The 18,322-nt window shown below is 46.9% G+C and overlaps 1 protein-coding gene across 2 annotated transcripts in view; it reads right to left on the reverse strand.

Moving 5' to 3' along the window:
* The window catches only part of KLHL3 (kelch like family member 3), a 41,431-nt gene that overhangs the window by 16,728 nt on the left and 6,381 nt on the right, over nucleotides 1-18,322 (reverse strand). For both annotated transcript variants that reach the window (XM_048057261.2, XM_048057263.2), the window contains exons 2-5: nucleotides 17,146-17,262; nucleotides 14,145-14,251; nucleotides 9,087-9,208; nucleotides 1,645-1,807 (exon numbers count right to left, since the gene is read on the reverse strand). In XM_048057261.2, coding sequence (XP_047913218.2) covers nucleotides 1,645-1,807; nucleotides 9,087-9,208; nucleotides 14,145-14,251; nucleotides 17,146-17,262 — 509 coding nt within the window. The remainder of the gene's footprint in view (nucleotides 1-1,644; nucleotides 1,808-9,086; nucleotides 9,209-14,144; nucleotides 14,252-17,145; nucleotides 17,263-18,322) is intronic.

Raw genomic sequence — 18,322 nt, forward strand, 5'->3', positions numbered from 1 at the left:
ACCAAAACACCACAGCTAAGCCAAAGGCTCCGATTAAAAAGATCAATAAAGTTTAGTACTGTGTTATGCTGGAAATCATATCTAAGATCTAATGAACTACTCTAGCCTTAAATACTTGAAAAACAGGAAATGCTCCCGACACAGTAATCTGTATGCACTCTGACTTCTGGACACAATCTCCTATTCATTCTAGATTGGCATCTGGCAGTAGAAAGATATTTGATCTCTTGCTATTTGTTGGAAGCGAGTAAAAATATTTACTGATTTTAATAAAGTAACTTGTGCCTGCTTCTGTCAAGGCAGCTCCCCTACCTACTGAGGTTATCCATTGGCCAGAACCAAGCAGTTCTCAAGGAACTGAGCTCACGCACACAGGGGCTCTTGAGCCTGGGGACCTCTGTCTTTGTTTAATGCTGTTACATAAACAACATAGCGAAAAGAATTTTAATGGCATTTTTATTAATGGAGTTCCATTAACATTACATGGGCTACTGTACTAACTGGGACTTATGAAGGCCAATAAAACAACAAAGCAGACTTTCTAATTGCCAAACAACCAAATAAATATACAGTGAATGCACTGCTTGTTGGGTTAAAGATTAAACAGGGCCTGGAAACAAGGATAATGAGATATTACAAGCAAGCCTTTACAAAATTAACCATTCCTTCCAGGGTACCTTTTCCTCCAGGGGATAATACAGCCAAAGCAGCTGAAAAAGGTTTTACTTTTATTTGCAGGAGAATAGGGGAGGACTCGGTGGGCACATTTTTATTCCACTGAGCCTACTTATGGTCCAATTAAGGACAAAAACATACCCAAGAAAATGGTGCAGGACAGAGCAGGTGCTCTGGGAGAGAGCAGGTGTATTTTTGCCTATATAAACAGACACAAAAGCAGAAAAACAAACTGAGTAGAGAAATTCTGATCAGAGTTCAAGGGCAACTGTCCCAGAGGAGACTGGAAAGTGCAGGGGAGTTAGGAGTACAGGCCCACTTGGAACAGCTTTACATTTACAACGCAGACGAGGAATGCTGACAGCCATTGCCTGCGCCTACTTATTGCAACCAAGCAAGTCCACTCTCAAGGAATTAAGGAAATAAGGGTTTATCTACCCATGGTGTAAGCTACCAGTGCCCCACAGATCAGAGGCTCAAACTGCATGACGATTTGTTTTAGCTGAGTGTTCCCATTCCCACTCACAAGATTTAATTTTGCCCACTGCCAGTTATTCCTAGAGTGCACAAATCCCCAGCGACTGCTTCCTGCACTCAAAGGGCAGCACACCCTTTGAGAGGGCAATGGGTGAACACCAGCACTCCAACACCGTGCTGTTGAGCAGGAAGCCAAAGAGCTCACTAGGAACACTCCAAGGAACTATTTTGCAGGCTGGGATCCAAAGGATAGTGGGGTTGGGTTTTTTGTTTTTGTTTTAACCTTCTGCGCATTTCCCTGCCACCAAACTACATTTCACAATTTGCAGCATCACAAGAAGTCACAAGTCTACAACACAAAGTATATTCCCTTTCCTGGTCTAATACTAGAAGCACGATGAGACCAACCACTACGCACTGATCTTGCTCAGCCTATGAGTTGCTGCACCTGCAAGCAGGTTTACCTCGACAAACAGACGACCTTTTCCTCACCTGCGTAGGCATTCGCCTGCTGCAGCAGCTCGGTACACGCATGCACATCTGCGAAAGCTCGAATTCCAAGGCAGTTCGTGGGATGCAGCTGGGATTGAAGAAAGTCACAGCAGTTTTTTCTAACATCCATCAGCTGCAATAAGCTAGCAGCCGGCAACAAAACCTGGAACAACAAGAAAGGGAAATCGGAGATAGCAACAGAGAAAGTTTAATTCCCAACTTGCATGAGCTAGATGCAACCCCCCTCCAGACAGGGACACATCACTGTGGGGTGTGAGAAAGAAGGTTAACGTTTCAGCAGTATTTATACACGGAATTTTCCATTCTCTGAGAGATGGAAATGGCTATATTGTGTTGGGCTGAGAGCAGAGCTCTTCTCCTCAAAGGACCTCAAGTTGTGTAAGGGGAGGACAAAATGCAAACAACCAGGGACACACCTGAATCTCTGCCTTTGCTGCAGCTAGGTCCTGCCCACAGATTTGGTTTCCCCTGAAGAGCTTTATATTATTTGCATGTTTTACCATCACATTCAAAGCTGACACCACCCCAGCACCCTCAGAATCTCGAGCCTTCTTATTTCCATCAAAACCATGCTGGCTTTTGAGCAGGGTGCCCAAACTGCCCCACTAGAAAGGGAGACAGCAGCAAGCTTGAGCAGGTTCTGGTAACAGCAAGGCTCTCAGGAAAGATGGGGCCAACTATTCAAATCAACGGCCCCCGTTCTCAGCCACACAAAATCTGTGGACACCAGTGCTGTGGTTCATGACTGCATCTGAAAATGAGGTACTGCTTTGTACCTACAAAACCAAGGGCAGAAAAGAGAGACAAAACTGGGTCAGGAATGCCACATCTGCTGGAAAGACCATCTTGGAGGTCAATGAGCAAGGATAGGAAGTAGAAAATAACATCGGTCGGGATGTTACAGCCTGTGACATCAGCTACTTCCTTTCTTATGTCTTACAGCAACTGCAGACATTTCTGATCCCAGCTCTTCCGTAGCTCTGGCTGCTTCACACATGGTCTTCAAACCAGGCATCTGTGCTCACCATCTGAGCACAGATTTCCGGAAAACTATTTCCAACAAAAAAAAAAAATGTGGCTGTTAAACAAAACAAGCAGGTTAACAGCACTCACCTCACTCACCTCCTCAAATCTTGATGGCAGAGAAGGGAAAAAGACCTCCCCTCCCTGCCTGCCTCCCCCCACACTCAGTTTCCCATCAGGGCAGGACACTCACAACTCACCCCAGGTGTTTTCTAAGCCTCTGACACATTCCAGCTCCAGCAGAGACCTACAGTACCTGACTGCTGCCAAGCAGCCACCTCAACAGGCAACAGTAAAAAAAAAAAAAAAAAACAATTAACCTGGGAGCCCATTTTGCCCCAAGCCTCTTGACGCCAGGAGGAGATTAGAGTTTGTGGTTTTGATTAAATCGAGATGGCAACGCTCTTGCAGTTTTGGAACCTAGCCGTGAGCAACTTTCTACCTGGCTGAACGAGCTCCTTCCAGCAGCAGAAAGGTGAGTGCCTTGCTTGCACGATGGATGGGAACTCCCTGCAGACTACCTGTGACCAGCCAGAGCTTCCTCCAAGCACACCCTACCATCAAGAGTGCCTGCAGATGCAGATGCCTAGCTGAAGCATTTGGGGATACTGCCTCTGAACTACTGTCAGTGATACCCACATGCCAGATCCCCTTGGACATCCCACTACTGCTATCCTGCAGCCTCAGGCTGGCTTGACAGGGCAGCAGAGAAGCAGCCTCACACCACTGCAGTTATTGTGAAAGGAGCGTTATCATATAATGCTTTAGAAGTAGGATAAAAATAGCTTATCAACAGATGAGTGGATTTTCTCTTTCTTATTTCCCAGCTGAACATCTTACCGCTCTACTTGTTTGTTTTTTGTTTTTTTTTTACCAGGGAAGGCAAAAAGCAAGCAAAGGATATCCGCTAGCACAATGTCTGTTTCCTTTAGAAATAACAAGAGGAAATGCCCTGCCTAAACGTGCAGCAGGACCAAGCTGCAACCCCATTAAAATCCAGGCAAGTTACTCACTTGGGTCTGGATTTGGCTTTTAATATTTGAACTCCAACTACTGTGAACAATTTAGAGCACGTACTGTTCATCTGGCTTCTCCACCAGATCAGCCTCCTCACCAGATCCAGTCGTCTTTCAAAACTCTATCAAAATTACCTGCTACTGCTACCGAGACTGATTTCTTTGCTAAATAAATTATGTCCAGAACCTCATCTATGGTACAAAACAGCAATAACCATCCATTTCTCCAGCTGTGCTCTCACTCCGCAGACTCTGTACCAGCCTCAAGTGTAACAGAACATCGTCTGTGCAATTAAACACTTTCATAAACCTTTGATGTCTCTGAACCAGAAACATCTTTCAGCCAAAAGCGATCTGTGTTGCCGTGAGGTTCATTCCATATTCAGGGCATTAACGCTAGGCTACAGAGACTGGGGTTAGTTCCCTCCTCTGCCACGGTCTTGCAGGTAACCACAGCCAAGAGGCAACCTGCACTATTCCTCTGCAAAACGGGGCGAGGAGCGCTTCCCCAAAGCAGAGACATTAAAGCTTTTAAGCTGCTTTGACAATTTAGTCAAATTGGAAGCCAAAAAGGGTGTTGGCTGTAATCCTCAGCAGCACATCCAGGGCCACAGCTGGGACCGCACATCTGCCCAAACAGGGAGACAGCTCCCGGGGGAAACCACGAGCAGAGAAACAAGCAGAGCTCACATTTGCAAGGCAGGTTAAATGTTCGGTTTTTACTTAATAGCTCAACAGTGCACATGGAACAGAGATAAAACAGCATTATTGTAATGTGGCTTTTCAGCGTAAGGAAGGCAATTAAGGCTTTATCGCTCCCCAGTTGCTACCAGGCAATGCCAAGCGTGAACAATGGTGCTTCTACTTAAATGCTCCACCTGGGGTGAAATAGCCAAGGCAGCAGTACGCGTGGCAGGATCAGAAAGCCACAAACCTCTCCAGGAACAGGTATAAGAAGGGATACAGGGATGAGAGAGAAAACAGGGGAATAGCTTGCAACTTCCCTCCTAATCTACCTTCTCCAACTTCACTGCACAGAACAGCTAAACCGTCTCTTGGTAAACAGTTGGATAAAAAAAAGTGGAGGAGCACCTGCCAGGCTTCCAGCACAGTCCTCTGATGCCACACACAAGTTTCTTCTCACCTTTCTGTAAGGCCAATCTCACCTAGATGACTTCCCGAAGGCTGAAAAGGTCCCCGTGCCCACAACTCTGCCTTGCTGTTGGAGGACTCTCCAGCACCCCAGGAGGGTGACACAAAGCAATGAGTTATTACAGCAGGGAGAAAACAGACCTGATTTATTGCATCTCCTAAAGCTGAGCTGAAAGGCGCTCTGCAAACTGTACAAGCTGTAGCTGCAGCTTTTGGAGCACACAGAGGGGCGGGAGATGAAATGACCCACTTAGTACCCTTCATCACTGCAGTACCCAAACTTCTTTTCCCCCCCGAGAGTCTCCTTCCTCTGTTTTGAAGTCCTAAGTCCTTTGGGAAACACGAGGTGGGGAAGCACACTTCTGAAAAGGAAGCGCTACAGATGCTAGCAAAGCTTTTTTCCTCCTTTCTCGAGACATTTTTTATTATGATTATTATGTTTGAATGCTGACAGTTTCAACATCTATTTCCCCCGGTCAGTTGATTTCTAGACATCTCTTCATTTTTCTTTCCACAAGCCATACCTCAGACCGCAGTAGTGCACAAGGACACCACGCATGTGGTATGCTGCACCTCATTAATAGGAATTTAATCACGAAATCAGGTTAATCAGGACTTTTCCCAGGGAATCATTACAACCCTAATGGCAGTGACTTTCTTAATTGGAAGGGTAATTCTCAGGCTGCAAGTAATTAAGTGCCATCACTAAGGATGGGTACAAAGTGCTGAAGGAGGACTGTATTCACTGTCTACAGACAGAGGTTCGGGTGTCTTTACAGGAGCTTCTAGGAGAATGAAAAGCCTCCTCTCAGATCTCCATTCAGTGTCACAGCCAGCCTGGACACACCAACCCCATGATCTCCGGCGGCTTCAGCACTATTTCTTTTCCAAGATAAGCACACCAAGAACCTTATGAATGCAGATGTTTACCACACTGCGTTTCTGGGTGGAGAAGCACTTTTTCTTTGAAGTGGAAGCCCAACTGGATCGTTTTTATAATTTCTTGCCTTCCAGAAGGATATGGATTTCCACAGGTGCAGAAAAGTAACCTGTACCTGGAGAGGGAACTCCACACACAACTGCTCCAATTCTTGTGTCACTCGTTTCACCTTCAGATCGGGGACAGCTGTTGACTTCTGTCATCAGTTTTCTGCACTTTCCCCCATTGTATTTGCTCACGGATGGAAAAACCTTGTTGTTCAAGTCTGAATAAAACCTTCCTCCCTGAACGACAACAGCTCTGACCCACCTCCCACTGCCAGCCCATCTGCAGGATGTTGTGCTCCAGCAGCACAGCACTGTTGGCACAAGAGCACTGGGCTCTTATTTGCAGTGCAATGTGTCTCCTGCCACGCACAGAAAACACCACAACAAAGACAAGGACAGCCAAAGCAGCCAACAACTCACCTGCTTCAGCAACATGAGTGTGAGTATCTCTAAGCCTCCTAATACATGGCTAAATAATTCTCTAGCATGCTCTGAGATAGATTTGCTGGTTCTCCATACGCCAGCACCAGCGTAACAGCTTCGGGCCACCTAACAACCAATTAACGTCATATAACAATCTTTTTTCTTGTAATTTCTCCAATGGAATTAACTGGCACGCATACCCAGAAATCACTTCTTCCATCTGCTGAGGAAGTCTGAACAACTGGGTGTCAAACTGCACAAAAACCCTTAGATGCACCCTCTTCCAGCTAGGAAATCGGAGCTCTGGACACGAGATAGCTGCTGGGAGCTGAGGAAGTCTGACGACGAGACGGTGAAGGAACATTGCTGAAACATCGCAGACCGGCACCACCGAGGCACCCTTCCGGCTGGATGGCTGACGGAGCCACGCAGCAGGAGGACGTGACAACGTAAAATACCAAAACTGCTCACGTCTTCCTAAGGCTGCCATTGTTAATCCACACCGAGGGCTTAATTGTTCGCTTCAGTTTGCCTTTACCCGGGTGAACCTTTCTGAGGAATCACAGAATATTCTTTTACGTAGACTTTTCTCTCTGTGGCCATTAACCTGTTTATGGCATTCTGTTCAGTGGTTAAATACCCACAGACGGTATGGAAATTCCTCTTTAACCTTTCTATGGGCTTCATCACAAAATTCTATCAAATTCCACAAAACATTTTCAAGACAGACATTTTTAACATAACAAAAGGGTCTAGTCAGTTGATCTTGCTCTAGATGAGCTTCATTTCTTATGAATTAATTTCCCTGCAGACTATAGATTATTCACAGTGTGCTTATTTAAACAAATCGTGAAGAAAAGGGAGTGCTTTATTAGACTGGGAAAAAGCTCATTGCCTAAATCTTAGTATTCACCAAACATATTTTTGATCATATTGTCCGAGAGATGTGAGCCAAAATATGAGGATAGGCACGGCTCTTAACCTCAACTCTCTGTAATCCCTAGGCCAACATAAGGCAGAATACGGTTAGGTTTCACTAAAAAAAGTTATTTTTCTGTTTGATTGGAAATGCAACACCTGGACTTCTCGGGGCAGGTCTATCCTGCCAGTGCAGAGCAGGATGGAGCTGGCCGTGCAGCCACCCTACTTATACGCTGGTGCAGCTCTACACCGAGGTGCTCTCGTGGGGGAACAGCTAGAGCACGTGCAGTAACTTTAAGCAAGCCTCTCTCCATGCAGACTGATAGGATCCGGCACACCAGATGGCAGCTGGAGCTCAGCACATCCCACGTGCCGAGTGGGTGCTCGTGGGCCACCTAACAACCAGAGCAGGGAAGGAACGCATACGTTTCTGAAAGCACGTGGATACAGTCTTCACATTTCCCCCAGGAAGAGATGGCAGCTTGACAGGGTGTAAATGTCATTTTTCCTCCAGCAACAGGAGGCCCCAGAAGTCCAAGAATCTACTCTGCTTCCCCACTACGTGCTACTGAAGTAGTGCAGGAGCTCACATCCTTACAACCTTTGCTACATGCTGCAGTTAAGCACAGGACCTTGCAGTGGACAGGTAGCTCAGGGGGGTTTGAACATCAGCTTCTTTGCTGCAAAGGCACCTTGAAGGTCTCCTCACCGGTGGTCCCCAGGGGCCTGGCTTGCACAGCCTCACCGCAGGACAACCAGGGTCCACAAACTGATGTGATAAGAGCCTGATGTGAGAAGAGCCAGGTCGAGAGCAGGCCAGAAAGACAAGTTTGTACCGCTGGAGGGCAGAAAGAAGACACCCACAGGCTTGGGTCATGAAGGATGGCCCACGGCTTAGACCACAAAGCAGACATACGTCAGGTTTTGCAGAGTTTCCTGCAGGAAGAGCCACACGCTACAGCACAGCAAGAACCTGTGCCCTCCCTAAGGGACCAGAACAGGCGAGTGTGTCCCATCCACAGCAAGAACTCAATTTCACGCAGCAAAGGACTTCGTGCCAGTCTAATTTTGCCGTCTTAATTAGGTCAACAGAACGCAGGCAGCAGCATTTCCCCTCCCTCTCCAGTGAGACAGACACCGGCTGCTGTTACCCTGCCCGATGCCCACATCACCGAGAGGACAACAACAGGCCTAAACTACCGCTTGCAAACAAAACCAGGGAACAACCAAAAAGCACGCCTGCACACAAGCTCCCAGCATCCCTTCCAGACATCAGTGGCTAAGTGCACAGCCGTTTTCTTACAGTCAAAGAAAGAGAAGAGAAAAGGCTTTACCAGCAGCCACAGCCATGTGACACAGACAACAAAACACTCTTCCTTGCATCCTGCTTTATCTGTAAGGCTGCCTTTCAACTACCCCTTCCACTTTCAGACAAATATTTACCTCAAAGAGCTGCAAGACAGAATGCACACAAAGAAGGGAAGAATGCCCTCATTTTAACAATATATTCCACTCAAAGCTCTGCCAAACTAATCAAACTCCCCAGAAGAACTTAAAAACTAACAGTCAGATTGCTCTGTCAGGACCTTAAAACCACATTCGACGCGCTGCTTGTTTGACTATCTTCTGACCTTTGACAGACTGACCCACAAGTCAGCAGCTTCTTGGAATGCAAATGCCTAAGCTCGTTATAAAAGCTTGATACGAAAGCTAAATGCAACATGACGTACGCGCAGAGAAAGCAGCAAAGTGCCTCAAGACTGAACAAGGCTGGCAGGAGCTCTTTTAAGCTCAACCTTTTACTTCCAGCAGCCTGAAGAGATCACTCACCCCTCTCCAAGGCTTTTGAGTTTCAAGCTTCTGGCTTGGGTTTCCAGGGAGCAGCTGAACCAGACTCACCTGCACGTTCTCTTCCGTGACCTCTATCTCGGCTGTGTAGATGTAATCAATCAGCTTCCTCAGCGTCTGCCCATCGACATCTTTTATCTCGATCTTCTTGGCTTTACTTTCAGACATGTCTCCTGAAAAGCATTTCAAAAGGACAGTCAGAGTTCGCTTGGCAGGAGCTCTTTTCAGCCCTTGCTCCCCCCACATCCAGCACATACTCCTGGTATCTAATAGACTGCCCTGACACTATCCCTGACTATCTAAGGACAACTGGCAAGGCTCTCAGAACCTCTTAATGCAGCCTAAAGAGCACCTCAACATTGGAAGACACTAGCGTAAGATAAAAGTCATCAACAAATGCAACATGGAAAAGAAAAAGCAGGAAAAGAACCTGCAAGTTCACCCGCATTCAAACACATACAGGGGCTGAAAAAACAACACAGCCTTCAGCCATGTTTCATCACAGGGACAGACTCAAAGAGACCGTGGACAAGCCTTAGGAGGGCTTTATTAATATATTTAAATATGTATATTGGTAGATGAATCATCTGCAGCAGCTGAGTTAGGGTGCTTTATGGTATACCCTACGATAAAAGATAGCGCCACCCTCTTTCTTGAGGAATAACCTGAAACCTGCTGAGGAAAACCAGCAAGGATCCAGTGTGCTGCACGCTTCTCCCCTAAATTATCTTGCTGTAACCTGTCCGCACAGCTGCACCTTACAAAAAGCATCTGTCCAAGATGTCCTTGTCATTGCAGGCACCACGCACGCAGACCCTGTGCGTACAGGAGCGCGTCCCGGTAACAAAAGCACGGTGGGAAGGAGGAGGAAAGACTCCCCAGGTCCCTTTCCAGCATTCACACGCAGGGTGAGATCACCCAGCCCAGCCTTTAATCAGCAGGATCTCCAGGAACCACAGAACAGAAAGAGCAAGCTCCAGAGCAGAAAGGAAACGACAGATGAAAAAATACAGACAGACAAAGGACAGCTTGAAGAAATGTCAATTCTGAAACCAGGACAGGAATAATCACTACTGTAAGAAACCTGGTGACTCAATACTGCTGTGGGATTAAGAGGAAAAATAGTTTCTGCAGCCTATGTGAGAAGTAATTACAGCCTACATCCCCACACCGAGCACGACAAGACGCGGCCGGGCACATTTAGTGCACAGCACACGGCACGGAGTCAGATGCTAAAGGGGGTCTGAGCCGGAGCAAAACCTGGAGCCTGGAAATTAAACTCCTGGGCCTTCACTTATGCCCATAAGGAGGTAGATAACAGGAGTCAGGCCAGACCATAAGTATTAGGAGGGCCAACACCATCCAAAGGGAAGCGGACTGAAATAATATTTGCTCCAACTTCTATTTTTAAAATCAAATAAAATTTTATTCAGAGACGCCCGTGAATACAAACATACAAGTACAAAGGGATAAATGACCTAAATTTGGGGGGCTTTCAGAGCATGTAGGATTTTTTGACTGACAAAATAAACATCTCCCAGCACTTCTCCCCCCCAAAAATCCATCTCCAGAGATGAGAGGAGGATTCTGAGAGCAGACCAGTGCACACCAGCCTACGCGGAGCTGGCGCTGCCTGCAAGGAGCACCCAGACAAAAACCCTACGGAGGCAAGGGGCAAAGCAGAGCAGCCACAGCACTGACAGCGCTCGCTGGAACCAGGGGCAGAGGAGAGGCTGGGATGCTCTCACCCATGATCGATACAGAAATAGCTCAGAGGGACCGATCCGACAACATCATCTGTCTCCGTGGCGCTCATGTGACACAGCCAACAAAAAATAAAGGCAGTGTGGGCTTCTACACCCACCAGCAAGCTGCCAGCCCTGCATGCTAACGTCCCCCACTGGCTCTGGACTGGCAACGTCCCCGTGCACCACCACCGAGGGGAGGCTCACACGTGATGTCCCAGCAGTGAAGTCGGGACCGGACCCTTCCAGCCACATCCTCCTACCAAAAAAATAAAATAATTAAATCAAACCCCCAAACCTCACGCCCCTTTCCCAAGTCAGACCCAAGGCTCACCCAATACCCTAATGACAGAGTGATTCAGAGCATTAATAGCACCTCCCCTGGATGAGGGCTGTGCTGAGAATGAACCTAACTGGTGCTGGCCTGTGCTGCACAGACCCTGACCCTGCAGCCAAGCAGATACAAGGGACAGAGTAATGGGGCACAAAGATGTGAGAACAGGCAGCATGCCTGCAAGCTGAGCTTTTTTAGGGGAATTTACCTTACAGACACGAGGGCCTTGTGAAGACAAGTCCTTCATGCCCCGTACACAACACCAGCGCTGCTCTCTCCCTTCCTCCTTGTACTTTCTCCTGCCGCCAGCCTGCTCAGCTCCTCAGCTTTGTCACGAGAGGCTGCTGTCAGAACTGCAGCAGCTCACAACGCCTTGTTTACCCAGCACAGCAGCTTGCCCTGCCTCAGATTTACTGCGCTCGAGATGCTTCCCAGCTCCCAGCTTCTGTTGTTTCCCAAGTCAGAGATGTGCTGAAGGAGGAGGACTCGCAAGCGTACTGACTACCAAGGCCACAGCCCCTCATGCACGGGGGCTGTTAGAGATCTGAAAGGAAGACTTCTGCACTGCTGCCTCCTCACCCGGCGCTGCCAAGATCCCCCCACGTTTCTCACAGGAACGGTCCCAGCAGCATCTCTGCAGTGTCTGTTGTCCTTCCTGAAACTATCACGTTTTATTCTACACTGATGGAAATTACTGCCACCACTCATCCCCGCTCGGCACGGTGCCAGCAGGGGCTGTCCATCCGAAATGCTCTAAAAAGCAGTAGAGAATTAGGAGGTGCTGGGTCCCATCTCTCCTTCAGTGGGGGAGGATACAAATGGAAAACATGCCTTTTTATTTTAGGACTTGCCAAAGCTATTGTGAAGAGACATGCCTAACCAGAGGACACCAGGTGGTGTAAGATAGATCCCACGGTCATCACAAGGTCATCCACGAGCCCAAAATCAGGCCCAACCTACAGCAACAGCACCTGCGGAGCAGGCATCAGACACAGGGGATGAGCCGTGGGTTTTGGTTTGGCTCCCGCTGCTCAAGGCTTTACACTGACCATCCACTACCACGTGGCTGCCAGCACTGCCAGGGGTTCCCCCAGCTCCCCAAAAATCATTTCCCCCAGCAGGGACTCAGCACAAGCTGCCGCTGCCCCGTCCATCCTGCACCCGCCCTGCAGGTGCACGCACAGCACAGCTGTCAAGCTGCACTGCTGACGTGCAAAGCAAAACTGAAAAATAAAACGCAGCTAATAGCCAGGCTGCGATGTTAAAATCTCACCCTCCAGAGACTGAAACAACACACAGCTGGAAGCAGATCACAGGCTCAGCCTTTGCAAGAGGAAGATCCAGGCCTCAGAAATCTAGGAGCAGCTGGACCAAAAGCGAATGGGGAGTTTTTCTCTGCCTGCCCTGCTGCCCCCGGGACAGGCTGGGGGCCCCGCAGAGGCTGTCACCCAGCCCAGGGCAGCGCCGAGGCAGCCACATGATCGCGGCTGGTGGTTAGCTGATTACTGTTTAACTCGCAGCGTGAGGGATTACACGTCCGGAGAATTCCTGCATGGAAACATGAGCGGCCCCGACCCTGCTCTGCACCACCGCGTTCCTGCTCAGGTGACCTCTAAAGATCAGAGGGCTTTCCAGTAGTTTTTTTTTTTTTTTTTAATTCTCATTAGGAATGAGCATCACAAGTACTCCCAAGTCCTCTCTGAGGTGCCCTCTGCCAACAGGTGCTTCTGAGCAGGGCTTGCTCCTCTGCCTCCTCACCACAGCCAGCACCCACCCGCTTCCAGCTCCCTAGAAAACACGAATGCTTTCCCCCTTCGCTCACCGCACAGGCAAGGCCACCACGGCAAACCTCACATCTCAGCTAACATTCAGACATCGGTTTACACTTCAGCATTACAGGCTTTTTTCCCCCCTCCATTAAAGAAAGGAAGAAAGGATTCCCAGATGAGAGGCTTTCCTCAGAAATGCTGCATTCTGCTTCCAGCAAAGCAAAATAAAAGCAAGCCTAACCCAAAGGCTTGTAGGAGCAAGAAGCATCCACGTGGCCTGTTTCCAAACAGGTCCAAGAGTTCCTATTGAACTTGGCTTTCTCCTCCCCAAGGCCACAAACCAGGGAACATAAAACAGTGGGAAAACCTCCCAAAATGCTGAAGCTCTGGGACTGTAACCACCATTCTCTGAGGCATACAAATGTTTTATTTCTATTGGGTTAAGTCAGTTTCTATCCTGGAAAGGAGGGGCAAGGTAAAGGAAGAAAGCTAAGGAGCTCCTGACCAAACTGATAGTACTAGAAGGACTAGAAGGACTTAAATAAGCTGGTCACTTGCCTGCCTTGGGACTGACACAGCTCTTCTTGCTGTTCTGCCTGGGCACAGCCAGTGACAAGCACAGCCTATAGGTATCACACGAACAGAGCAAGAATTTCGTCCTCTCCTTCTCTTCTCGTTGAGATTGCATCTGCCATTACCAAAATATGCCAGAGCGCAACAACACCCCCTGCAAAAAGGCAGGGCTGCTAATACATGCTTGGATCTGGAGAACAACAGTGTTATTTCGGGCAGCAGCAACAAGTGCCATGGGAGATTAAACATCCGTGACCGCGAATAAGCGTCTGCGGGGCTGGGCCTTGAAACTACAACTTTTACGCCAGCAACTTCTTTGATGTGCACCACAACCATTAGGGCACTGCACATGTGCTTGATGTTAATGATGTGTGTTTTCATGACCCGAGTTCTTGTTAAGGAATTAAAAAACATGCACCCAGCAAGTCCAGCCTCCTAATAATCTTCACGTGAGCTCTGTGCTACGCGCTCCCCCTGTAGCCACGCACCACTCCCAAGGCCACGGATTGTGCCTAAAAGAATTAGCCAAGGATGATCAGCAACACCCATCACACGCAGCGAAGTGCAGACCGAGCCGTACTTCTCTCTCAAGGCCATGCCTCCTGCCCCTGCTCAGCTCCTGCCGGAGGCACAGCAGAGCTCCCAGCCCCTTCAACCCGAGCGCAGGGTCTGGTGCAGAGAGGGGTACCTGTAAACATCGCGCAAAAATAAGGGCTGCAGGCCGCAAGGACCACGCGGTGGGCTTCCATCTCCACAGTTTCAGCCACAATCACCACATCGCAGAGGAGCCGCTTGCTGGAAAAACACCAGAAAAGACAAAGATCATTTCAGAACTCCCGGTCAGAAAAAAAAAAAAAAAAAAACTACATTGGTAAAGCCCCAGAAAAATAAGCAGAAGTCCTACCATTACAGACAAGGCACCTGAGCTCCTGCCAAATCCCAGTGCAAGGTCCTCCTGTCCTTCAGCTACCAGCTCCCACCAGTGCTTCCCTACAAAGCAAAGCCTGAATCCTCCCAACACTGCAAGATTGACCACGGTTCTCTTGTCTCCCAGAAAAACTACAGAATCCAAACAAGGTCTGGATGGGAAAGGGCCTCCCTCCACCTCTCAAAAGTAGAGCTTAGGGAAGGTACAGAAGAGCTTAAGAGTTTGGGCACCACCTGAAGCCAAGCACTGGTAGATCTATAAAGCGAGTACCAGTCATGCAAGGAAACACCAGCAGTAATTTCACCTTTCCACAGGAAAAAGGCAGAGTGAAAAAACAATGTTATTTCTGCATGTTTTGGCCCTGAAGAACATGACCAGCAAAACACCTGCTGGTGCTGACCAGTGCAGAGGCTGCCCCAAGCCCAGGGAGGAGCAGCCCGTCAGTGAAGTCTATCTGGGGGCCTGAGGACTTCATTTACAACAGGAATTAGTCTGGGATTAAGAGGCACCAGGATAAAAACAAGGGGCTCCAAACGAAAACCAAAAAACTTCTGAGCTCCCCCACTGACTCATTGTACGTCTTTGGCAAAGCCACTTCATTAATCAGTGACCTTTCCTACCAGCCCCACGTACATCCTTTGAGGATTCATTAGTTAATGTTTGCACAGGGCTTCAGAGATGTAGACAGCTAGAAGTGCTCAGCCTCCCAATAAATTGGTTTAAGATGTTTGAGCATACAAATGCAAAATAAGGGTGTTCTTTTCAAATGTCAAGCCTGAAAAGAAAAAGTTCCGTGTCTGTAAATCTAGATGTCGCCTTCTCCTCAGAAATGTTTATCACGATGCTCTGCTTTCTCTTAGGAAACCGCATATGAAATAAATACACATGGATCTTCTAATGGACTAGGTGTGTCTCCTTCTCCTCCATATGTTGGAATAGACGAACAAAATTATTCATGAAACGGAGGGCTGCAGTTGGAAAACAGGAAGAAAGTAAGTAAGAACTGATAACCTTTGTTCTACTTTCAGGCCAGTTTGGAAGGGATGACGGTGGTAATGGGAGCTCTTTAATAGTCTGTTAATGGATGCTTCCCCATATCCTTCAGCTTATGTAAAAGCTGCCCTATTCAATTCTTCTTTGGACTACAGTTATTTAAAGCACCACTCATGAAAGTTAATTTAATTTACATTTGAAAGCTACAAATTCCAAGTGAGCAACATATTGCAAATAGGTTAAAGGCTTAGCAAGATTCTTCTAGACCCTCTGTATGGGATTTCTTGGTGCATTTGCTTTAAGGCACTATTATTCAAGGTAGCTATTAACACTGATTGTTGATGGCTTAACGGATCACAAGCTCAACGCACAATACAATGGACACGAGAACTGTATATTCCAGAACAGCAGCAGGGGCTGAGGAGGAGTACCCAGAAAAAGAAAACATCAAACAGGTGCTTAAGGGAAGCTTTTAATCTTGTATTTTTTTTTATCACTTGACCATTGCACAAGATCTAGCTAACTACAGGCACTAAAAAAACATTGTCAGTCTCCAGCTATTCCCACTATGCTTCAATTAACAAAGGAATAATGGTAGCACAATAGATTTCTGAATATAGCTGCACAAACCTCTATTTTCAGATCTTTTGCTTTCAGTACAAAGAGAGGACTAGAGGGATACCAATATAAAAAAAAAAACATACTCTGCTTCATTTAACTGTTACAAGGGAAAGATATTTCCTTTTTCTGTTCCTTATGCAACTGAGAATCGCTGTGTGACATCTGTGGAAGGAGACATTTCTAACCCTTCTCCATACTGGAGAACATGTATATTGGGAAACTACTTAATCTACAAAAGAGAGGTGGCTCCTACAACATCTTCTGAGCACTTTAAGCATGCAGGAAGAGTAAATGATGTTATCTGCTTTCATCATACCATCTGGAGAGAGAGGGAAGACATATATTCACTTGTATGACACGTGTCTTTTCCATAGGAATTATTTTAAAAATTGTGAGTCTGTGTTTGAATGGTAAAGGACTCGAACTACCTATAGAAACACCTGCTGAACTTGTGCCTGGTTCATGAGATAAGAGCCAAAAAGCAATTCAGACTTGGCCCCTGTCATCACATCAGTGACGCAGTGGTTCTTAAAAACTGCATTCTTCTCAGCCCCTGTTCTCCTTGTACCTACACAGTTATTTAAAGACACCGAGGTGTTCTCTTTTAACCAATAATGGTATTTTTAAATTTGCAAGTAGAGATCTGAATTGTTGGGGTTTTCTTCCTACTTTGAAGTGCTAAGCCCAGACTGAATGACACTGCTAGTTAAACAAAATAAGAACGGTGCATTAATAATCTTTGGTCTGTAATTATGTGTAGGTGTCTTAATGTCTGAAATGTTCTATTATTGGTTTTCAGACCATTAGCTCAGCTAAGAGCACAGTTTACAGCTAAATTTGCTGTAAGTAATGGAAAATGCTAAATGAATTATCATCTATAAAAGCAGGATATTGCTCAGATAATGTTTTTGAGCCATAGCTGGCTTCCTTCCGACTAGAAGATAGGCAAGTGTGAGACTGGGTACAGCAACCCATCACAGAACAGCTGTATTGTAGCTGCCTCTTCCTACTAGCTTATTAATACCCTCCATGCAACCATTAGCTGTGACCAAGATGGCAGATATTTTTATTTATTTATTACGTCTCCCAAACACTTGTTTTAATCAGCGTGGTCCCGCTAAACCAGAGAGGATGCCCAAAAGTGTACCTCCGTAATTCATTCATGACCTTGAATGCCTTTCTCATGTGAGAGGGGTTGACTGTCACTGTGCGCTGGTCCTTTTCATCCTCAGCTGCCTCAGAGGATCGGGAGCTCTGCTTAATGCTACAAACAGGGACAAAAAAGAAGTAGAAAGTTTGATTCAGCAACACACAAAAAAAAAGTATCCCAAAACTGCAGCACAGGGCATCACGCATGGAGTTATTACTTGCACGATTGTTAGTCCGATCAGGTTCGCGCATGAAGAGCATCACAAAACGCGGCTACCTCTGCACGGATGTTGAAAGCCAACCAGCCCACATTTCAATCAGCAGGGAAGAAAGTGAAAAGGTGCCAAACACTCGAGGACAAAGCCCAGTCTTGTAGGCTGCAGTCCAGGAAAGCAGTATAAGTTGATATTCAAGCCAGAACATAATTGCCTTACCGAATAGAAATAGACTTCAGCACTGGGAACTGCAAGAGTACCATGGATACTTTAACAATCACACAGAGAAAGAGAAGTTGAGTTTTCCACATTTGATCTCAAAAACCTAAGCATAGAATATAAAGGACTATGAAAACTACCTGCAGATTTCCCAAGCGTTAGCTTTACAGTGGCCACATCCAATTTCCGTTCTAGAAACAAGTCTATTTAGTGCCACTGTAATGTATAGAAAGAATTACTGAGCTAGACTTTCCTAGCAGAACCACAAGCTATATAGGTAATGTAAAACCGAACGCACCCAGTTATGTGCTGTTTAACCAGGCCAACAGGTGCCTAAGGCACATACATGTCCTCATTACTTTGTTCTGAGCGCTGGCTCTTTGTACAGCATTGACATAAGGTCAATATCTACCTCTATGATTTGAAAATGCGTGAAATCACTCAGAGCTAAAGGTTTCCACCTGTGAAAACAGCAGCATTTTAGCGCAAGATAACTGTGCCGCTTAAATCCACAGCTCATTCCTCACACCTCCCAGCCGGCAAAAGCAAATAAGACAAGTTGAGCAAGGTTGTCCTTGCCAAAAACCAACCCCAAGTGAATGGCAGTCCTTGGGAGGTAATCTCATCGCCACCATCCACCAGGTTGAAGACCTACTCAGAGTCTTCCTTCCAAAGGACGGTCTCTATCAGCTTTGGGTTTGTCCCCACGTCCTTGTAACCCTTCTTAGCTGTGCTTGTGTC

Source organism: Anser cygnoides, chromosome 14 (genome assembly GCF_040182565.1).
Source record: "Anser cygnoides isolate HZ-2024a breed goose chromosome 14, Taihu_goose_T2T_genome, whole genome shotgun sequence".
Classification (NCBI taxonomy): domain Eukaryota; kingdom Metazoa; phylum Chordata; class Aves; order Anseriformes; family Anatidae; genus Anser; species Anser cygnoides.